Source organism: Leptosomus discolor, chromosome 3 (genome assembly GCF_034619465.1).
Source record: "Leptosomus discolor isolate bLepDis1 chromosome 3, bLepDis1.hap2, whole genome shotgun sequence".
NCBI classification, from domain to species: Eukaryota; Metazoa; Chordata; class Aves; order Leptosomiformes; family Leptosomidae; genus Leptosomus; species Leptosomus discolor.
The window spans coordinates 71,615,126-71,635,168 of record NC_141393.1 but is presented as its reverse complement, the minus strand read 5'-3'; the positions used below and the strand labels follow the sequence as shown (position 1 = coordinate 71,635,168).

The following is a 20,043-nucleotide window of genomic DNA, read 5'->3' as shown; positions in this document are numbered from 1 at the left end:
TAGTTGTTCTCAAGTCTGCAATAAAGCTTGAGACCCTCTTCTGAAAAGCCATTTAATTTTAAGAAAATGTACAATTGCTGTATTTAAAAAAACATTAAAAGAGATGAAGATCAGACGTTTTCATTTGTGTTAACTATATGAAATTCTGCCACTCTGCCCTGCAATTCTTCAACTTAGCTGGGTGAGCCTTACTGAAGAAAACGGAGGGATGAAGGAGAACTAAGAAAACTTTCCTTACTTTACCAAAGGCTTTTTTCCTTTTTCTCAAGTGCTGTTGAACAGTTGGTTTGCAGCATTTATTTTTGTGGGAAGGGGCCTTTGGAAGCAGTCAGCTATGTTAGAGTCAAGAAAGCTGTACCCTTCAAAATCAGTTTGATTCATTACCATCCACTGCCAATAAACTGGTTCCAGTTGCTTCCACTCCAGAAAGGCTTCTAGTTGCATGGTTTCAGATTCCAGAAGCTGTAATAGCTAGAGTAAAGGAGACAAAGGAAAGAAAATCAGGTAACAGTGGTCACTTGTGAACTAAATGAAACGTGTGTTTGGTCTGAAGTACAAAAAGTGTGTCAGTGGTACACAGGACAACACTGGCTTACAAGAACATTGTAAAACCAGCTGTGGAAACGTGATGTGAAAAACTTTCCCAGCATCACTGATTTATTCCTCACCTCACTGTACAAACACCATCAGCTTTTATGTATATAAATGTGAGCTTCCATATTGTTTTGAGGGATGAAAGAGCCATAATTCTGATATATTAAGGCCTAGATACATGACCATCTTCAAATCTTCTACACTTCTTGACTACCATGTTTCTCTAAGAGTATTTTTTTCATCTATCCATTCACTCACATTTATCAAGGCTGTAAGGTCTAAACACCTTCTCTTCCAGGCCATGTACAACCTTCTCTCAGCTAAAACTTACACAGTTGGTCTTTGACCAGGTCTCCTCATATTCAACAGTAATGCAAGCAACTGATGTCATCTATCTGGACTTGTGCAAAGCCAAGACTTGTCCCGCAAGACATCCTGGTCTCCAAATTGGAAAGACATGGATAAGAAATTGGCGGGAAGGTCGCACTCAAAAAGTTGCGATCAATGGCTCGATATCTAAGTGGAGACCAGTGACAAGTGGTGTTCCTCAGGGATCGGTACTGGGATCGCTGCTATTTAACATCTTTGTCGGTGGCATGGACAGTGGCATGAAGCACACCCTCAGTAAGAAGTTGTGTGGTGAGGTCGACACGCTAGAGGGACCTTGACAGGCTGGAGAGGTGGATCGAGGCCAACCTCATGGAGTTTAACAAGGCCAAGTGAAAGGTCCTGCACCTGGGTCAAGGCAATCCCAAGCACAGATACAGGCTGGGGGATGAGTGGATTGAGAGCAGCCCTGGGGAGAAGGGCTTGGGGGTGCTGGTGGATGATACGACGAACGTGAGCCAACAGTGTGCACTTGCAGCCCAGAAAGCCACCCGTATCCTGGGCTGCATCAAAAGATGTGTGGCCAGCAGGTCGAGGGAGGTGATTCTGCCCCTCTACTCTGCTCTGGTGAGACCCCACCTGCAGTGCTGCTTCTAGCTCTGGGGTCCTCAGCACAAGACATGGAGCTGCTGGAGCAAGTCCAGAGGAGGACTACCAAGATGGTAAGAGGATTGGAACACCTTTCCTACAAAGACAGGCCAAAAGAGTTGGGCTTGTTCAGCCTGGAAAAGAGAAGGCTCCGGGGAGACCTTATAGCAGCCTTCCAAGTACCTGCAGGGGGCCTACAAGAAGGCTGGGGAGGGACTTTTTACAAGGGCCTGCAGTGACAGGACCAGGGGTAGTGGCTGGAAGCTGGGAGAGGGCAGGTTTAGACTAGATATAAGGGAGAAGTTCTTCACCCTGAGGGTGGCGAGACACTGGAACAGGTTGCCTAAGGAAGTTGTGGATGCTCCAACCCTGGAAGTGTTCAAGACCAGGTTGGATGGAGCCTTGAGCAACCCAGTCTAGTGGGAGGTGTCCCTGCCATGGCAGGGGGGTTGGAGCTAGATGATCTTTGGGGTCCCTTCCAACCCAAACCATTCTATGATTCTGTGATTCTATGATCACAACTGCGATACACAGATAACTCCACTAGTCCAACGTATCTCCTGCCAATGCTGCTCCCACACCTGTAGAAAACTCAGAACTCCAGTATCTCCAGTCTTCTCTGTCTCCTCCCCCAAAACCTTTCCTCCTTTATTCAGTTCACTCAAACTGAGATGATCTCTGGTGCTCTGAAATAGCATGGAAGAACTCCCTCTAAAAATGTTATGTATTTCATAAATTGTCTGATCTGCTGCAATAAGAATCCCTCCCTTTACCTGAGAGCACTTGAAGAAGACAGGTTATGTTCTAGCTATATGAATTATAAATTTTTCTTAAATATATACACAACAGACATGAATGCATACACGGACACTAAGAGTCATTCCAAGACTAAATATTTATATATCAGTAAAACAAATGTTCTTGTAAAGAACAAATTAGGTGTACATAAATGCTTACCAACTTTAACAATTGCAGTACTGGTCATATATTTGAAATGAACAATTTTAACACCAGTCTGATGCCCAAGGCAGCTTTTTAAGATGACACACAGACAGTATATGGTCTCGAAGAGAATGATATGGACCAGATCAGTACCAGTTAAACCCACCCTATAGACACAACTATCTTCTGCTAGCTTTGTTGGGTTTAGTTACTTACTATATAACATATAATTTAAGTAACTGCAAAGCATGAGTTGACTTTGCAATTTGATTCTGCAGGTATAACTTGAAGATAAAGAAATCCAAGAAAGGAATGTACTTTGCAAGAGTAACAGCTGGAAATTATGAGCAGTTTGCTCTAAAACACTGCTGGATCCAAAATACAATTATTACACTTTTGTTCGCACAACTGACACTTGGCATTGTGCTTAATGACTCTGCTAGTTTCAAGCTCAGCTGGTATATGAAAAGTGGAAGAATAAGTTACTTTTTTCTTTTCTCCCTTTTTTCATAGGTATATCTACCACACAAATGGCTTACATTATGGGATTTGATGCTGGCAATAAAACCCAGCCAAAAAGTAATTAAATATTCAGGCAACAGCCAAGTTACTTGATTTTAAAGAAGCTTTGTAATGCAGTTGTGATTGCAGTATGAACATGTCTCATGACAGCTAAAGAGGGCTAAAGGTTGGAATGGGAGCTTCTCATCTTAAGCCTTCCAAAAAGATAATCCTAGTAAAGACATAATCGTCATCTTTAGTTTTAGTCTCACCAGAGGAGCTCCTTAATGTTAAAAAAAGCCATATGTCACTTGCTTTGACACCACAACTGAAAGGATATGGCTCTGGAACTTCACCAAACCTGTAAATGATCTGTTGGAGTTAACTGACCTTAACAACAATCAAAGCTTTCTAAGCAGTGTCCTAATCTCAAGTCTTTCAAGATCTTTTGCATTTTGAGGGGTTTCTGTTGCCTTTTTTTTTAAAACTACTCCATTAGTTACACAAAACTTGAACAGCTCATTTGAAAGCATTCATCTGACTTACCTACTTATGGCATCCTCACCTTTCACTAAGGTATTACCACACCCAGAAATACCAGTCCAGCAACTGTGTGCTAGATTGTTTCAGCTATAAATCAGTAACTGGATGACTACACCGCTCATCCTAGGAGGACAGTTTTCAACCTAGCTGGAATACCGCCATGACAGCATTAGGCAGCCTGCAACAGTCAACATTTGAGTTTCTGCCCCGAGGGACTAAAGGCACTGTTCCTGGATGCCAGTATTCTCTGCCATCCTTCATATGGGCCTTGCAAGACTTTGACGTTATTGCAGCACGGAGAATAAAGCAGAACACAATAAAAACTAATGTACTACAAATATCCTTGAGATACCTTAGCAAAAAAAAATAAAACCAAATAAACGTTCAAGGCGGGGATGGGACAACAGATTGTATGTTTGCATGCTGTGAATTTGGGCAGAAGGACAGTCTCCCCATGACCCAGGGGTGACAGGCTTTCACTCGGACATACCTGCACTTAGCAAATGAATAGCTATCTGTATCAGGCAGCTTCTTTCCCCCAATGTATGCCCAATGGCGTACATTTTCTTAAGTCACTCATCACACTCATCCCAGAGCTGGTATTTCAGCAGTACTTGCAATTGTGCAAACCAAAGCCCAAATTGTATCTCTGCATTTTCCCCCAATACAGTACCTTTTCTTACTCTTTCTTACTCATTTCATACCAACAGTTCATACAGAAACACCTTTATATGCGATGAGCAGTTCCACTTCTGTTGCTACATAAGCCTCTCTAAATATAAGACAAATTTGCAAGCTGCAACTAAAGCTCATTTCCAGTGACCTAAGAACCCAGATGTTGTCATGCCTCCTAATGAAATTTAAAGACTAACATCTGCAGAAGAGCATTAATTTTGTCTCATGAACAAAGTGAAGCAGCAAGTCAAACATGTGCCTCACGTGGATATCTAAGTGATGCTTAGGGATAATACATGAAAATTGTCTTTTCCTCTACACAAAATTAAGACAACGAAATCCATTTCCTTCATTCTTCTGAAGGAAGTTATTGCTCTAAAATACTTAGACAGAGAAAAAGTAATGACAAATTCAAATTGCTAAGCTCTGTGGAGAAGTAATTCTATAATGAATGCTGAGAGCAAACACTTTGCAGTAACAACTCCTTTAAACCATTGTAAAGAAACCATCACTGGTGCAAATGACTTGCAAACAACAGCTTTGCTATAGAGGCTAAACTGTGCTTAACTGAGCTGTCTCAGAGCAGGCTGCCAGGAAACCTGAGTGTGATGCAGAAGAATGAAAACTTTGTGGAAAAACATGCCTCGCTTCCTCTGACATGTGGCTGTGATCTCCAAAGCCAAACATCCAGCATCCCACACAGCTCACAGACCTCAGAAACTTTGGAAACTTCAGCTGCAGAAATCCTAGGTGAAAACATCTTCTAGGTGGTTTTGGATACTCAACAAGAGGCCAAAGTTGAGACGTCTTTGGTATCCACAAATCTAACTCACACCAAAATCATTAAACATATTTGTAATTACTTTTTCTGTTGAGATATTAATCTTTTTCATGTTATTTAATAGCATATTGCTAAATTCATTGAAGCATGTAGACTGTTATAGAAATCAATATTTAATAATTTGTAGCATAATGCATCCTTTTCATAGGCTCAGTTCCAGAGAGCTCCCTGCAACAAGTATTTAATATCTGATGCCCACAAATCATAATTCAACTACCATATCACTGGCAAAAGTATTTTTAATCAAAAATTGCTCTGCCTAAATATTCAGAAAATCATCCTATTGTTAGACAGACAAAAAACAGTTTTCAGCAATAAATTATGTTTCTTGGCTCAAAGACAAAAGACTGCTGATTCATCACCTACTCACGTATGACTGTAGACAGAAAACTTGCACTGACTCCACATCCCTGCAAACCTCACTCTAAATGACAACATCTTTGAAGTATGACTCAAGGCTTGAGGCAGAGTTGGACAAGTCGGCTTAGTATGAAAGCTTATATGGGGAAAGTATCAATATGCTATATCTTACTTTTATTTGTTTAACAGGAAATAGCTTTATTCAACTTGAATTTTGGTAATCTGAATAGTAGTTCTGAATACCTAACAGCAGGAGAGAAGATAAGTGGAGAATTTCCTTCCAAAAAATGCAAAGAAAGGTGTAAGCATTCATTAAAAAGTTGAACAATGTACATTACCAGAAGTAGACCATAACTAGGATTAAGGTTTTAGAGACCTGACCAAGCATCAGATGAAATAAATTACAGCACAGCTTCATCTCTGCTACAATACAAAACTCCCTTAACAGAAAAACGCAGCAAACCTTGACAAATGAGAGCCTCCTGGCAGGCAGGCTGTCAGGTGGATGACATTTGGTTTAAAATGGCACATACTGCCCAAACTGCACTTTAGCAGGGCTAAGTTTTGAGACTCCTTCACCAAAAACCAGAGAAAATCTTGGTATCATACATGTCTACGGCTGGGACAAGAAAAGCAACATTGTAGGTGGACACTCTCAGTGCTTGAAGATTCAGTTCCACATTGTGATTTCTTGAAAAGCAAAGCTGGTTTAAGAGCTTCCCATATATTCCTTGAAGGCTGAAGCAAAAACAAACAGGCCTGAAAACTGGAAAGTCACACTGGAATAGAATCATAGAATCACAGAATAGTTTGGGTTGGAAGGGCCCTTTAAAGGCCATCTAGTCCAACCCCCCTGCAGTGAGCAGGGACACCTTTAGCTGGATCAGGTTGCTCAGAGCCCCGTCCAACCTGACCTTGAGTGTCTCCAGGGATGGAGCTTTACCACCTCTCTGGGCAGCCTGTGCCAGTGTTTCACCACCCTCATCATCAAAAATGTCTTCCTTATATCCAGTCTAAATCTACCCTCCTTTAGTTTAAAACCATTACTCCTTGTCCTATACCACAGATCCTGCCAAAAAGATTGCCCTCATCTTTCTTATAGGTCCCCTTGAAGTAAAGGCCGCTATAAGGTCTCCCTGGAGCCTTCTCTTCTCCAGTCTGAACAACCCCAACTCTCCCAGCCTGTCCTCATAGCAGAGGTGCTCCAGCCCCCTGATCATCTTCGTGGCCTCCTCTGGACCCACTCAAGCAGGTCCATGTCTTTCTTGAGCTGGGGGCCCCAGAGCTGGACACAGCACTGCAGGTGGGGTCTCACCAGAGCAGAGTAGAGGGGGAGAATCCCCTCCTTAGACCTACTGGCCTCACTTGTCTTAATGCAGCCCAGCATACAGTCAGTAGTGGTAGATTAGTGTGAAGTACAAGCATCTGAAGAGCAAAAACCAACAGACCAATAAGCACAAGGCAAATAAAGATCTAATCAAGTAATTTCTCTGCCTTTGAAATATCACTGAGGGTTGAGATAGAGCAGAAGAAACACTGCAGCCGAGCCATCACAAGGCAGGTGGATCAGAAAGGCTCCTGGATGACACAAGTGGATGACAACTTCTCCCACCATCAGCTATGGATCCTATAGGGACCTTGACCAAAACACTAGCAGGAATGGGGAAAGGCCCTCTGTGGCGCCAGAAGCAGATATTCCTGTGTCTGCTGAGCATCATCTCTTTTGGAACTGTAATGTTGGGGGCTTTTCTGTGGTGCAGACTGTAAAGAAAAACAGGACTCTGATCTTTTGCAGAAGACAAAATAAAAAACACAGCAGCTGTGGGTGGAGGAGTGTGATTCCACATGCTTGGATGTGTGCAACACCTCCAACACCTAAAACAAAATATGTGACTTTTCTACCTGCCAACACCAGTTTCAGACCACCACAACTCAAACTTCAATTGAGCTATCTCAGTTTTACATTGCTGAGAGCAGGGAATCAAACCACTAGTTAAGAACTTAAGTGACAAACATCATCATTATAATACATAATTGCTATTTGTGGAGGGATTTAGAAAACAGCTGTTTAAAATGAAACTGAAAGAAAATGGAATTTAAAGCAAACAAAATGAGGCATTTGGCACTAAAAATTGTACTACAGCTTTCACATTGATAGGCAATCAACTGGAATATACTAACAATGACATTCATTTGCAGAGGAACAGGTCAATGAATGGACCACTTTGCATTTTTCCCTGTGGAAGTAGCACATATTAAAACAGGGAAAAAAGATCAGTAATAAGACCAAAGTGCAAGTTTTATACTTTAACATCAAGCCAAGATCAAGATGTATGAGAATGGAACAGGCACATGTTTTCTTCCCCAATAGTACCAATGATTTTGGGTGCCTAACTTGGCATACCTGAAGACCCAAATTTTCAGCCAGTACTAAGTACATTTACCTGAATATACGCTCACTTCAAGCATATCCAGTAGGTACCAAAAATCACAATTTACTTTAGAGAAATCTCAGCCAGAGGCTTTCAAAGAAAGCACAAAATTGTATCACAGTACTGCCTGACAGCTGTTCATATGGTACTGCCAACCAGAACCCCCATGTAGCTGATGTCAAAAGACCACCATTATTAATCCACTTTTATTCAGATTGTTTCTGTACACAGAACAAAGCGTTACCCATACTCAGTTTTTTCTTTTTTTTTTCCCCCTATATACCTGCCCATTTTCCTATATTTTTAACAGACCACAAAAACACACATAGAAATCAACAGAAACAAACAATTTCTATTTTGCTTTTTAAATTCATCTGAATTCAGAATTGATGCTACACTTCTGAACAGTACCAACAACCTGGTTTCTGTATGTTTCCACACTGGATGTTACTACACCATGAAGAAGTGCTAGTCATAGGAGGAGCATTTCCTTTCCTTTGTGTGTGTGTGTTATGACTGCTAACTTCAACAGGGAAACTAACCTTTAGGTTTTACCCCCCCTCATTATTATCCCACACAGCCTTGCCACCAGCTTATTATATCCACCTACTGTGTCCTTCCTTGACATCCTTCTCCTGCATTTGGCAGTGAATAAACAAAAACTATCCTTACCCAAAGCCAAAGAAATGGTTTTTTGTTTTTGTTTTTTTTTTTAAATCAGCCTGAATTGGCTGGCTGTTTTGAGCCCTTAAGCTTTAGTATTTTCTCTTCAAAATAAAGGGCTCTGTAGCCCAAGTTGTGCACAAGTGATGTCTTAAACTCCTGTGGGGACTTTGCTGTATCAGTTCATCTATTCTCAGCTAAGTATACCACGGGCTGCCAGTCCCAAAGGCTACATTAAGGCTCCCAAGCCTCCTTTTCCCTCCCTGTCTGCTTCCGGCCAGAACAGGGGCTCAGAGGCACAACTGAAGTGCCTTCCTGGCACAGACCTCCCCACAGATGCCTGTAAGCTCCCTGTCACCTTCTTTGCCTACTGGCCTGTAAGGACCATGTGGTCTTCAACCTAGGGCTGGGTGAGCAGTGACATCCAAGGCTTCCCCAGTTCTGCTTCAAGGGACAGCTCGTCAGGGACGGAGCTGCATGGTATCACCTGCACTCCCAGGGCACCATCAGATGGACATCATGATGAGGACTGGCTTGTACAGTATCCACAGCAACAGAAACCCAACCTCTAAGCACTAAGAAATATAAATGTTAAATAAAATTTAGCTCTCACCCAAAGACAGAAAAAGAAACATAAAGAAAAATGGCTTTCACCATTGGAGACGCAACAGCACACAGAATTATCACAGATATATCACAGTTAAACAATGAATTTAAAAAGTTATTTGATATGAGGATTAGTCTAAGCTTGCCAACTTGATATGAATACAGTTTCTCCCAGCCTAGCTGTTCTTTGACAAGCCATCATAGCCCATCGTGCATGCAGGTTATTTTCACACATTTAAAAATATGCATTATTGACTACAGAAACTACTAATTTAAAGTCTGCTACAGTCTCCCTTATGTCAATTCATTTCTCTTACTCTTGCTAGTCTCTTAGCACAGTCCTTTAAATTAAGCGACAAACATATTTAAAAAGAACCACAAATCTGAAACCACTTGCAAAGCATGAGTAACAGCTGATTTTATAACTCTATTTCCTTGGCTATTTAAAAAACCAAAAATACCTACCAGTAGAGTGGAGTTAGCATTATGGGCCAATTGCACACAAAGCTTAATTTTACAAGGCTGTAAAAAAAGCTCTACCAGTCTCCTCCCAATCTGACTGCATTCTCACCTCTAAAAACCAGAGTTCAGTTCCGTTCAGCTTTCCAGCAACAGTTCATTTGTGACCAAAGCCATTGTAATATATGAATTTAACTGGAATTTGCTTCTTTAACTAGCATGAGGCTAGAGAATGCAGTGGTTCTGTTTTGCTTGACTTTCTGGACGGGTTAAGCGTCTTTTTGATGCAGCGGTGGATGCAGGATAACAGAGGTCCCAGTGAGGGACCATAAGATCATCATAGCTCTGGGGCACTTCAGGATCAGCCTTCATCAATAGCCATATTTTGGCACAAGAGAAGAGTGACAAGCCTGATGTCCCTTTTCTGTTAGAAGCTGATAACTGATTTCTCTTTTGGCTGAAAACAACAGCAGTAAAGACTCCACAAGCAAAGATGCTCTGCACTCTCCAGTGGCTACTGTTTGCTTCAAGGCATAATTCAGGACAGGGTTTACGAGCTTCAAAGCTCCTCACCCTAACATTCTTTTTCTTGAGATTTAATTTGTCCCTTCAGGGCCAAATCTCCCAGTTAAGATCCACTAGGCTGGACCAACGAGACCTTTTCAGACTCCATCACCAAAGAATGGCAACAAGTAAGCAACTCTCACTCCAAAGTCTCCTACCAAGGAAGGTTAAGAGGCAGCATGACCAGGGTATTTTGATATGAATGTACAGACAAGACACACCTCTCACACCAACATGCCCCTGCACACCAGCCTCAGCTGACCTAACCAATAATGGGAATTTCATCATTCAGCTTACAGACACCAGATATGACGCTAGTACAACCTTTTCCATAGCACTGTACGAGACCACAGAACCTGCCTGGCCTCCCTGTGCTGGCCCAAAGCATCACCTGAGCAGGGGCAGCTTGCTCCCACCACTGGGTTTGTTAGCACTTCCACCAAAAAAAAGAAATTATCCAATGTCAACTGATGACAAAGCACCTCAGCCTTGTCTCTCCAGCTTATTAATTCCAGCTGCATTGTCTCAGGTGGAATTACATTATAGTGTATCACTGTCATTGTCACTGTCACAGCATTCAAATTATGTTAAGTACGGCATAAAACAAGCAAAAGCACAAAAGCAGCCACGAAACTCAGTATCATCCTATCAGTTTTTCTGTCACTTTCAATCACAACCAAGTGTTCGTATCAGTGAAGACACACAATGCAGGTCGCACTTCAGTGCAGTACGTATCTACTGTGTTTCAGAGATACCTTCCGTTCTTATGGTGCAGGAGACTAAGATATCGCTCCTACGTACTCCAACAATTTATGGAGTCCATGATGAACCACCACATCATTTTTCAAGGACCAAGAACTCTACGTGCTTGGTCAATAAAATGTACTAAGTAATAACTCATCCCCAAAAAATAGTGATGGCAACTCCAGAACTGCAGCTCTATTAACTCCCTTTTTTTTTTTTTTTTTTTATAGGTAAGTTTAGCTGAAGGCAATATTAGTGACAAATTGCAGCCTGGGGAAATTTTCAGATCAAGGTAATAATGCCATGAGGTAGAATGATTTGCTTTAGCATTGCTTTATAATGCTGCCAGTTCTTCCAATGGGACGCTAATTGCAGCAAGAGGCCACCTTGCTTAAAAAATATCTAAAGAAATATTTTAGCACTAAAACTGTCTGGAGTAATAAAAAAAATAAAGCATCCTTCCCAAGGAGGGGCACTGGGAAAGTGAAATCTGGTACAGAGTTCAACAACTAAGTGATTCATGTCTGGGTGACAAGCTGGTGCTTGCCAGCTGAAGAAGCTGGTCTCATGCTAACACCATCAGCTGCCAAGCAGAACCACGTAGGTGGGAAGGGACCTCTGGAGGTCTCTAATCCAATCTCCCGCTGAAAGCAAAGTGCTCAGGGCTCTGTCCAGCAAGTCCTGAACATCAACAACAGAGAAGTCGCCCCTTCTCCAGGATCTGGCTCCAGAGTTTGACCACCTTCATGGTAATTTCTTCCCCTTATATCTGGCCAGAACTTCTCATGTTCCAACTTGTGTCTGTTGCCCCTTCTCCTGTCCTAGTGCAACTCGTGAGAAAAGCCTGGTCTGTGCTCCAGCCCCAGCCACTTTAGTGGCCTTACTCGACTTGCTCCTATATGCCACTGTCCTTGTGCTGGGGAGCCCAAACTGGACACCTAACACTCAGTCTCACGAGCGCTGGGCAGAGGGACAGCATCCCTCCCTTTGCCCTGCCAGTTGCATTCCTGCTAACACAGCTGGGATGCAGCCAGCCTTTGCTACCTGGCCACACTGCTGGCTCCTGGGTAACTTGTTGTCCACCTGGACCCCCAGGTATTGGGCTTGGTTTGTTGGTGGGTTTTGGTTTGGTATTTTTTCGCAAAGCCGCGTATAAGCTGTCAGCTCCCAGCCTGTTCCATTGCAAGGGGTTATTCCACCCCAGATGCAGGCCTTCGCACTAGCCTCCTGAGGCTCCTCTCTGCTCATTTCTCCAGCCTGTCTCGGTCCTGCTGAACAGCGGCACTGCCCTCCAGAGTACTCACTCCTATGCCCAGTTTGGCCTTGTCCACACGCTTGCTGGTGGTGTGCTCCATCCCATCATTCAAGCCATGAAGAAAATGTTAAACAGTACTGGCCCAAAAGGTGATCCCAGAGGGACACCATTAACAACCAGACACCAATTTGAGTTCAGTGGCCCAAACAATTTTCCACTCACACTACTGCTCACTTATCCAGCCCATCTCTAACCAACTTGGCTACAAGGATACAAGGATTTTCTTTTAGTGATACATAAAACACAGGCACATTCTCTGTCCCTATCTGCCTTTCTCAAAGCTCCTTAATTACATGTCTGCCTCCTTCTGGGATGGGATTCTGCACACTGCCTTGAAAGGGAACCTCCAACAAGATCTGAAGGGACTGTGGAGGTGGAAAGTGCCTGTCCCAGAGCAGGCAGAACTGAACCAGCAGGTAACAGCAGGCATCAGATGAGCAGAAAACCGTCTGATGCCACAGACAGTTGCAGGGAAGGAGAAACAGAGGAGATTGTTTTGATCATATTCATTCTTTGAGATTTAAAGCAGTTTAGCTCCTGAAAAGGCTTCTTTCTTTCTTTCTACAGTATGAGGATACATTTCTAGCCTCTTCAACCTCCCTTAATTAACTCTCCCATGGGTATCCATTCATCCCTTCTCCTGTTATCAACCCCAAACTTCCACCCTGACCTCCAGCTGCTGCTTGGCTCTGGATAGTCTTTGTCCATCTTCCAGACAGGATCTGGAATCCAAGCCCCACTGCTTCCCATAGCGGGAGTAAAACCTCCAGCAGCAGCAGAACACGGAAGACCAGAAAAGTTAGGAGAGGAATTCCTCACCCCAAACTGGTCCACTGTCTGCCCCACAGGACACCAAATTGACTTGAATCTGCCTTAGAAATACCAATATGTGTTATCTTGCACAATTTGATAGCTCTTGCTTCTACAGTGCACAGCTGGCCAGGGCCTTTCACTTTCTTAAGAAGGATCAGGAACTCAGCTGCAAGTAGACACTGTCTAAAAGCAGCTTCGAAGCCTTTTGACCTCTGTAATTCTTCCCCATTTTACACAGATGACAAGGGTTGCATCTGCTCTGCTTCATTTCTGCAAATAAGTACCTGACCCACTGTTTCCAACAGGTTTTAATAACTACTATAGCAAACCATGTTTTATGTGATAAATGTCAGCAAATGAACTGAAAACCAATTGCCTACGGTATTTCGGAAGGAAAATGACATGGCAGCCTACCCCCTCCTTCTGTAGTGAATCATTAAAGAAAGGCAAGAATAAAATTCTTCGTTCCTGCCACCCAGCACGGGGTGGGCAGCACATGCTGTCACTGACAGTTTCTTTGCTTTATTAGCGCTTATCCTTTCCTTGCAATGAAATGTGAGAAGGAAAAACGATATCTGAATCACCAACAGTTTTTGATTTCATTTTAAAATTGTTTTCTCAGTAGCCATTCTTCTACTGTACAGGAAATATGTAACAACCACCAAATCACCCATTTGTAAGACAGTATCCACTGCTGCTCCAGCAATTGTAAGGAGAGGTTCCCCTGTACACAGCTGGAAGAAACAGAACAGAACAGCTTTTTTTCAATTTCAGTAATCTTCAGTGTACCAAGCTTCAAACCAACAGAGCCTTTTCCCAGAAAAACAACAATAAGTAGTAAGTATCCTGGATTTTAGTTATCGAGGCAGTCCCGCCAAGAGGACAAAAAACGCTTTAATGTATTGTGCTGAACATCCTCACACACATGGGAAATGTGGGTTTCCCAGTACAGCGCATCCTCTCTGCAGGCTCTGAAACCCTGCCCATCCCAGCGTAGCAGATCGCACTGTGCACAGCACCATCGCAGGCACTCTACTCCTGACATGACATCACCAGAAGACTGAACTAGACATCTAGAGGGAAAAAAAAAAAATAAAAAAAAAATCAATCTTTCAACCAACATAAACCATGGGGTTTTAAAGCCAGTTCTTGCTCCATGGTCCATCTTACCGATATCAGGGCACCAAGGGGAAAGCAGTAGTCTAGGACAGGGCAGGACTCTCGGACAGGGTTCGAAAGCCAGCTCAAACCAGCCACGTATCACTGATGCGCTCCTGACCCTGCAGCAGCACAGAGGCTACATTTCATTGGAGCCCGCAGGTGAACTTCACATTAAATCCATCCTCACAGCCTCCACTCTTATTTGAACAACCACCATCAAAAAGTACTCTGGATCATTCAGCTCCCTCGAGTTTTCCTGTGTGGTCCTCCAGGCCTCCTGCATTTAGGTGCTGGAGCCCCATATATAATTCAGTATGTTATCAGATCTGCTCTCCTCTGCAATATTAATGTCAGTTCCCATGTTAGTTCTCACCAATCTGACTACCATGCATGTAAAATGTCTAAAGTAACTATGACTGAACAACAACAGAAAACATTAAGTAATTTAACAGGAGAAAAAAAAGCATTGGCTTTGACTGGCAGTGTTGTCCAGAGCACGCGGCAGTATGTTTTGCACTTTTAATGCACAATCCAGCAAGATAACTGCTAACATTGGAGAACCATTCAAAGTTTAAAAGTGACAGAATTCAAGGTGCCTAAACAACACTAATTTGACCATCCTATGCATATAAGATCTAGAATTACGTGACCAAAATATTTCCCTTCATAACCTGTCTCATCAAGGGCACAGAATGGCTGGTGCTCACTCCACAAGCTATTCCTTTTAAATTGCATATTATTGTGTGTATTCTTCAGAGGGAAGCCATGGACTTATTTGCCATACATCGTTCAAATCCCATTCTGAAGACAGAATTTTTATTTTCCACATAAACAAGTTATCTTTCCTAATGACCCATGTGAGATGAGATGATAGCATTATTGTTGTTTTACAGATGGGAAATGAAAGTGAAGAGATGAAAGTAAAATGCTTCCATTTCTTTTGGATGCCTTAACCAAGACTTCTGAGACACAATTTTCAGAGAATTTAAAAATTACTATAAAACTCTTCATGGATACATCTACCCAGCCCAACTCAACTTGCAGAGATGCTTTAGGTAGTTTTCATTGAGTTAGTCCTGAGCCAACACAGGCATGGCACGCTGCCTCTGCTGATCAGCTCTAGTAGAAGAAACCAGGCAGCTGGCTTAGGCTGCATTATCACAAACCACCCTACTGACTCTAGGATCCAGCTTAATACTTCAGCAGAGCAGTGTGCTGCAAGGACCTACAACACCATCTGGGGTTGAATCTGACATTACTAGGTGATGCTGCCTGCACTGCTGAAACTCTTCAGGGACTCCAAGCAGAAGCCCCACCAAGTTTAGTAGCAGTTAGGAACACAAAACTTCCAGAAATCAGATCTCTGAGCATCAAATTGGGCACACGAAAAATGTGAACGTCCCATCAGCAGCCAACCATGGAATGTCTAGTTTAAGTAACTTGCTGTGGGGAACCTGAGAAGCCAAAAGCACAGAATTATTGCAACTCTCCAGGACAAAGCTCTACTGTCTTGGCTATTAAGGCTTCCTTCCTCTTTCAGTGATTCTCCCACTCTTACTACTACTTCTTCACCTTCATCAACCACTTTCTTCATCACAGCTCTGACTCAGAAACAAAGCATTCTGCTTTCTGAATGATACAACAGTCCTGGGATAATATCTCCTAATAAACACACATTACCCAGCAATATCATACTCCAATTTAGATTATTACTACCTTTGGTGGTTTTAGAAAGATACTTTTGAAAATTCTTCCTGCAGCAACAAAGATACCCATTGGATATCTGCAGGATCATCACCTCTAGAGAAACTAGACATGCTTCAGACTCTTGAGTCGATAGACTAACTAGCAGCAGTAGCAGGTTGTCCACTTGGACCATCACTGGAGGAAGCTGACGTTTTCCTGCAAGTAGGGAATTTCTCAGAATCCCTCAAGGAGCAAGACAGTGAGTGATTCAAGGCTTTAGACAGACTCATCTTCCCCATTCACTGCTCCCTGTCCTAACCCTCCTCTCCAGACTTGACCCTCCTGTGCATATTCAGCCCCTCCAGTGGCAGCCTCTCTTCAGTGCCTCACTCAGTCTCTATTCACACAGATAGCCTGAATTCTTTCACATCAAAGCCACTTTGCCTCCCCAACACCCTCATGCAGGCCTCTTGTCCAGCAGACTCTTCCAGCTCCTGACTTCATGGAACAAGAGCAAAGAGGCTCTTCACTGTCCATCCTCTGCCTGTCCAGAGCTGCCCTTCTGCTCCCAGCCTGCAGCTCCTAACACAGACAGTCTATGTTCTTCAATGAATAATGTTAGAATGGTTTAGTAAAAGCAAGTTAAAGAACAGGAAGAGAGGAAAACATGAATACTTTAAAAGGGCAAAGCATTTACTATTTTTATTCAAAGTGCTGTGGCAAGCATAATTATGCAAATTCAAAAAACTTGTCATAATCGACCTTTTCAAAACACGTGTGTCCATGGGTCTAGCATACAATTCATTAGTGAACCCTGAAATTTATTAAAGGACAGCAGTTCTAGAACTTCTTCTCATTTTGTCGTTGAAGAACTTACTTAAGATACACCCAGCAGCAATCATCAATGAAAAACCAACTTGCTTAAAAACAAGTAAAAATTTTGATGCATTGGGTTAGAAAAACCTGTACCTTTAAAAAGTTCTGTAAAAGTAAAAGGAAAAAAAATGTTCTTGCTACAGAATCAACGAGCTTACTTGCTGGTTTGAAAACTCAACAGCATCGGAATCCAAATATTCTGGTCATCTGAAGCCCTGTAAGCAGAGTTAGTAAATGATCAGGAGTCACTACTGACTCAAACTACGTTTATTCTGGCAGCATGTAAAGTCTAAAGTAACCTTGTTGTGTTTAGAACCTTTGTGGCTTGGCTGTCTCTTCTGCCCTACTGCTCCAAGAACTGTGTCACAGGCCTTTGTATTCCTCTGGGGAGGATTGTTCTCCACCTTTCTGATCTCATTCACAGCAACACGGTCTCTCCCCACCTTGAAAATTGGTTCATGCTACAATCTTTCTAAGAAGAGGTCACACAGAGCCTGGCGTAACACCTAGTAAAATGAATCTCCATGAAGATTTCTGGAGAGTCAAGACTGGCCAAGGAGGGATTTCAGACAGAAAATGCACAGGAAAAAAAAACCCCACAAATCAAAACCCCCCACATTTTCACAAATACTCATAAGCCCCAATGCAATTCCTCTTGAACTTTATGCTCTATTATTTTAATGCAGGGTCCACCTAAGAAATTTCAAGTATTTTTTTCCTTTCAAGAAACTGAAACACTATGACAAATAGGCAAAGCTGCCCTTAATTGGAATGGTAGTTACAACATGAAATACTGATCCTGTTCCATGACGGAAATGACAGAACTATGGCTTTTACCAAGGGAATGAAGCAATATTAAAAAAAAAAAAATATATATATATAAAAAGCCAAGGACCAGATCAAACAGAATTAGTTGCCAGAGTATCACAGAAGATAATGAACCTTTCACAATTTATACCAATGAAGGCAGCTTGTTCTTGAAGCTTAAGGTCATTTTTTTCAGCAAAGAACAAATCTTTTTTCTGGAATTTGCATGCAGTACAAGCCTTCGTTTCTGAATTAGTGTTCTACACGGCAGCATCACGGCCTATAGCATGAATGTGATTTTTTTCCATTGGTATCTACACTCTGAGAAATGTGTTGGTTCAACTGCTTCTTGTACAACAGATGGAAGGACATCATAAAATATCAGATGGTCCCCTAGCAGGCTCTTTGAAATTCAAATAAGTTTACATATCCTTCACTTGTACCATACAAGACCATAACAGGGCTGATTACAGAAACACTACGTAACAGTACAGGTCTGCATCAAATCAGTAATGTGACACAGTGTCAAGCTTAGCAGCAGGGTTTTAACTGTTTATTTTCATTTAGCGCCTGCCTGCAGCGTCTATCACCACTAGGAACGTTACATGAAGTCCTAAACAACCTACACAAGGACACCAAATATAGCCTGGCACAGCAGCTGGGACTATCCTGCCATAGTTACTCCATTTTCACGCAAGACGGTCAGCAACTTAGGATCTATTTCTGGAGATAATGCAGTACCACAGCAATTATTCAGTACCCAGCTGAACAACTTGTATTAGATAGCAGACTTCACTTTTGCTGCTCTGCCTTCACATATGTTCCAGGAGGTGGTGCTATCACTCGGACGGAAATGGGCCAAGAGCTCCCACATGGTGTTTGTGCACTCAATATACTGGTTGATCTTACCCTTTAACATGCCTATGGGGGTAAAATCCTTCAGCAGATCAGGAGGACTTCATGCAAGAAGTGCACAAGCCCACATGTGCATGCACATGACGCAAACTGAAGACTCGAATTTCATGCAAAGTAACTAGTAAATGCATGTTCAACATTTCTGAAAATTCAAAGCCTATCAGATCCTAATGCTCCCAATCTGAATGTACTTGTTCTGAAAAGAACAGAAGCTCCTTAGTGCTTTGCATGAATTCAAACCACGGGCTATTACTCACAGTTGTGTCACCCATCTGTAACAGCCAGCTGGGACGTTTTAAATGGAAATTGCTGTGAGATTTAGGGTCCACAATCAACTTATGAGTTGATTATTTACCCCTTGAATGACCCAATAAGAAATTATGGAGTCCCATCTGACTGAAGGAAGCAATACACATACTGTACATTGGCTTTCTTCCCTGACACACGAACAGTCCAGAAAGCAGATCAATGCTATGCCTATACCATCCTATCCCATACCACCCAATCCCTGCTGCTTGGAGAGCTAAAGCTTACCTGAATTTTTTATAGGCATGGAATTGACCATACATTATGAATGCAAAGTCAGACAGACTATTTACTTGCTACCAAGAACCTTAGTTCCTTAAGCCAAATAAATTCCCTTTAAAATGTGTTAATGACCAACAAGTATAAATATTTTCCATAAAATTCCGCAATAAAATTATTAGCTATTCACAGAATCACAGAATGTGAGGGGTTGGAAGGGGCCTCGAAAGATCACCTAGTCCAACCCCCCTGCCAGAGCAGGACCACCCAGAGCAGGTCACACAGGAACGTATCCAGGCGGGTTTCGAATGTCTCCAGAGAAGGAGACTCCACAACCTCTCTGGGCAGCCTGTTCCAGTGCTCTGTCACCCTCACAGTGAAAAAGTTTTTCCTCATGTTAACATGGAACCTCCTATGCTCCAGGTTGCACCCATTGCCCCTTGTCCTGTCATTGGCCATCACCAAGAGGAGCCCGGCTCCATCCTCCTGACACTCGCCCTTTACATATTTATAAACATTAATGAGGTCACCCCTCAGTCTCCTCTTCCCAAGCTCAAGAGACCCAGCTCCCTCAGCCTTTCGTCATACAGGAGATGTTCCAGCCCCTTAAGCATCTTTGTGGCTCTGCGCTGGACTCTTTCAAGCAGTTCCCTGTCCTTGAACTGAGGGGCCCAGAACTGCACACGATATTCCACATGCAGTCTCACCAGGGTAGACTAGAGAGGGAGGAGAACCTCCCTCGACCTACTGACCACACCCCTTCTAATACAACCCAGGATGCCATGGGCCTTCTTGGCCACAAAGGCACATTGCTGGCTCGTGGTCACATCCAAGTTCTATGAATTTCTTCGCATGTCCATCTGACAGACAGCTGCATTATTTATTTGCTGTCACACTCAGTAAATTGATCTACTGGCATTTAAAGGTGTCATTACAATTTCACTGATCACTCCAGCACTGCCAGCATTGTACCAATGACCTGAGTTCTGACCACAACTTTTAATCTCTGCTAATCACAAAACCTGCAAGATTGAATTCCACATATA

General features: G+C 42.6%; 1 protein-coding gene across 1 annotated transcript in view; it reads right to left on the bottom strand.

Moving 5' to 3' along the window:
• Window positions 1-20,043, bottom strand: part of TEDC1 (tubulin epsilon and delta complex 1) — a 78,949-nt gene that overhangs the window by 24,833 nt on the left and 34,073 nt on the right. The window contains exon 7 of the mRNA XM_086463051.1: window positions 385-471. Coding sequence (XP_086319177.1) covers window positions 385-471 — 87 coding nt within the window. The remainder of the gene's footprint in view (window positions 1-384; window positions 472-20,043) is intronic.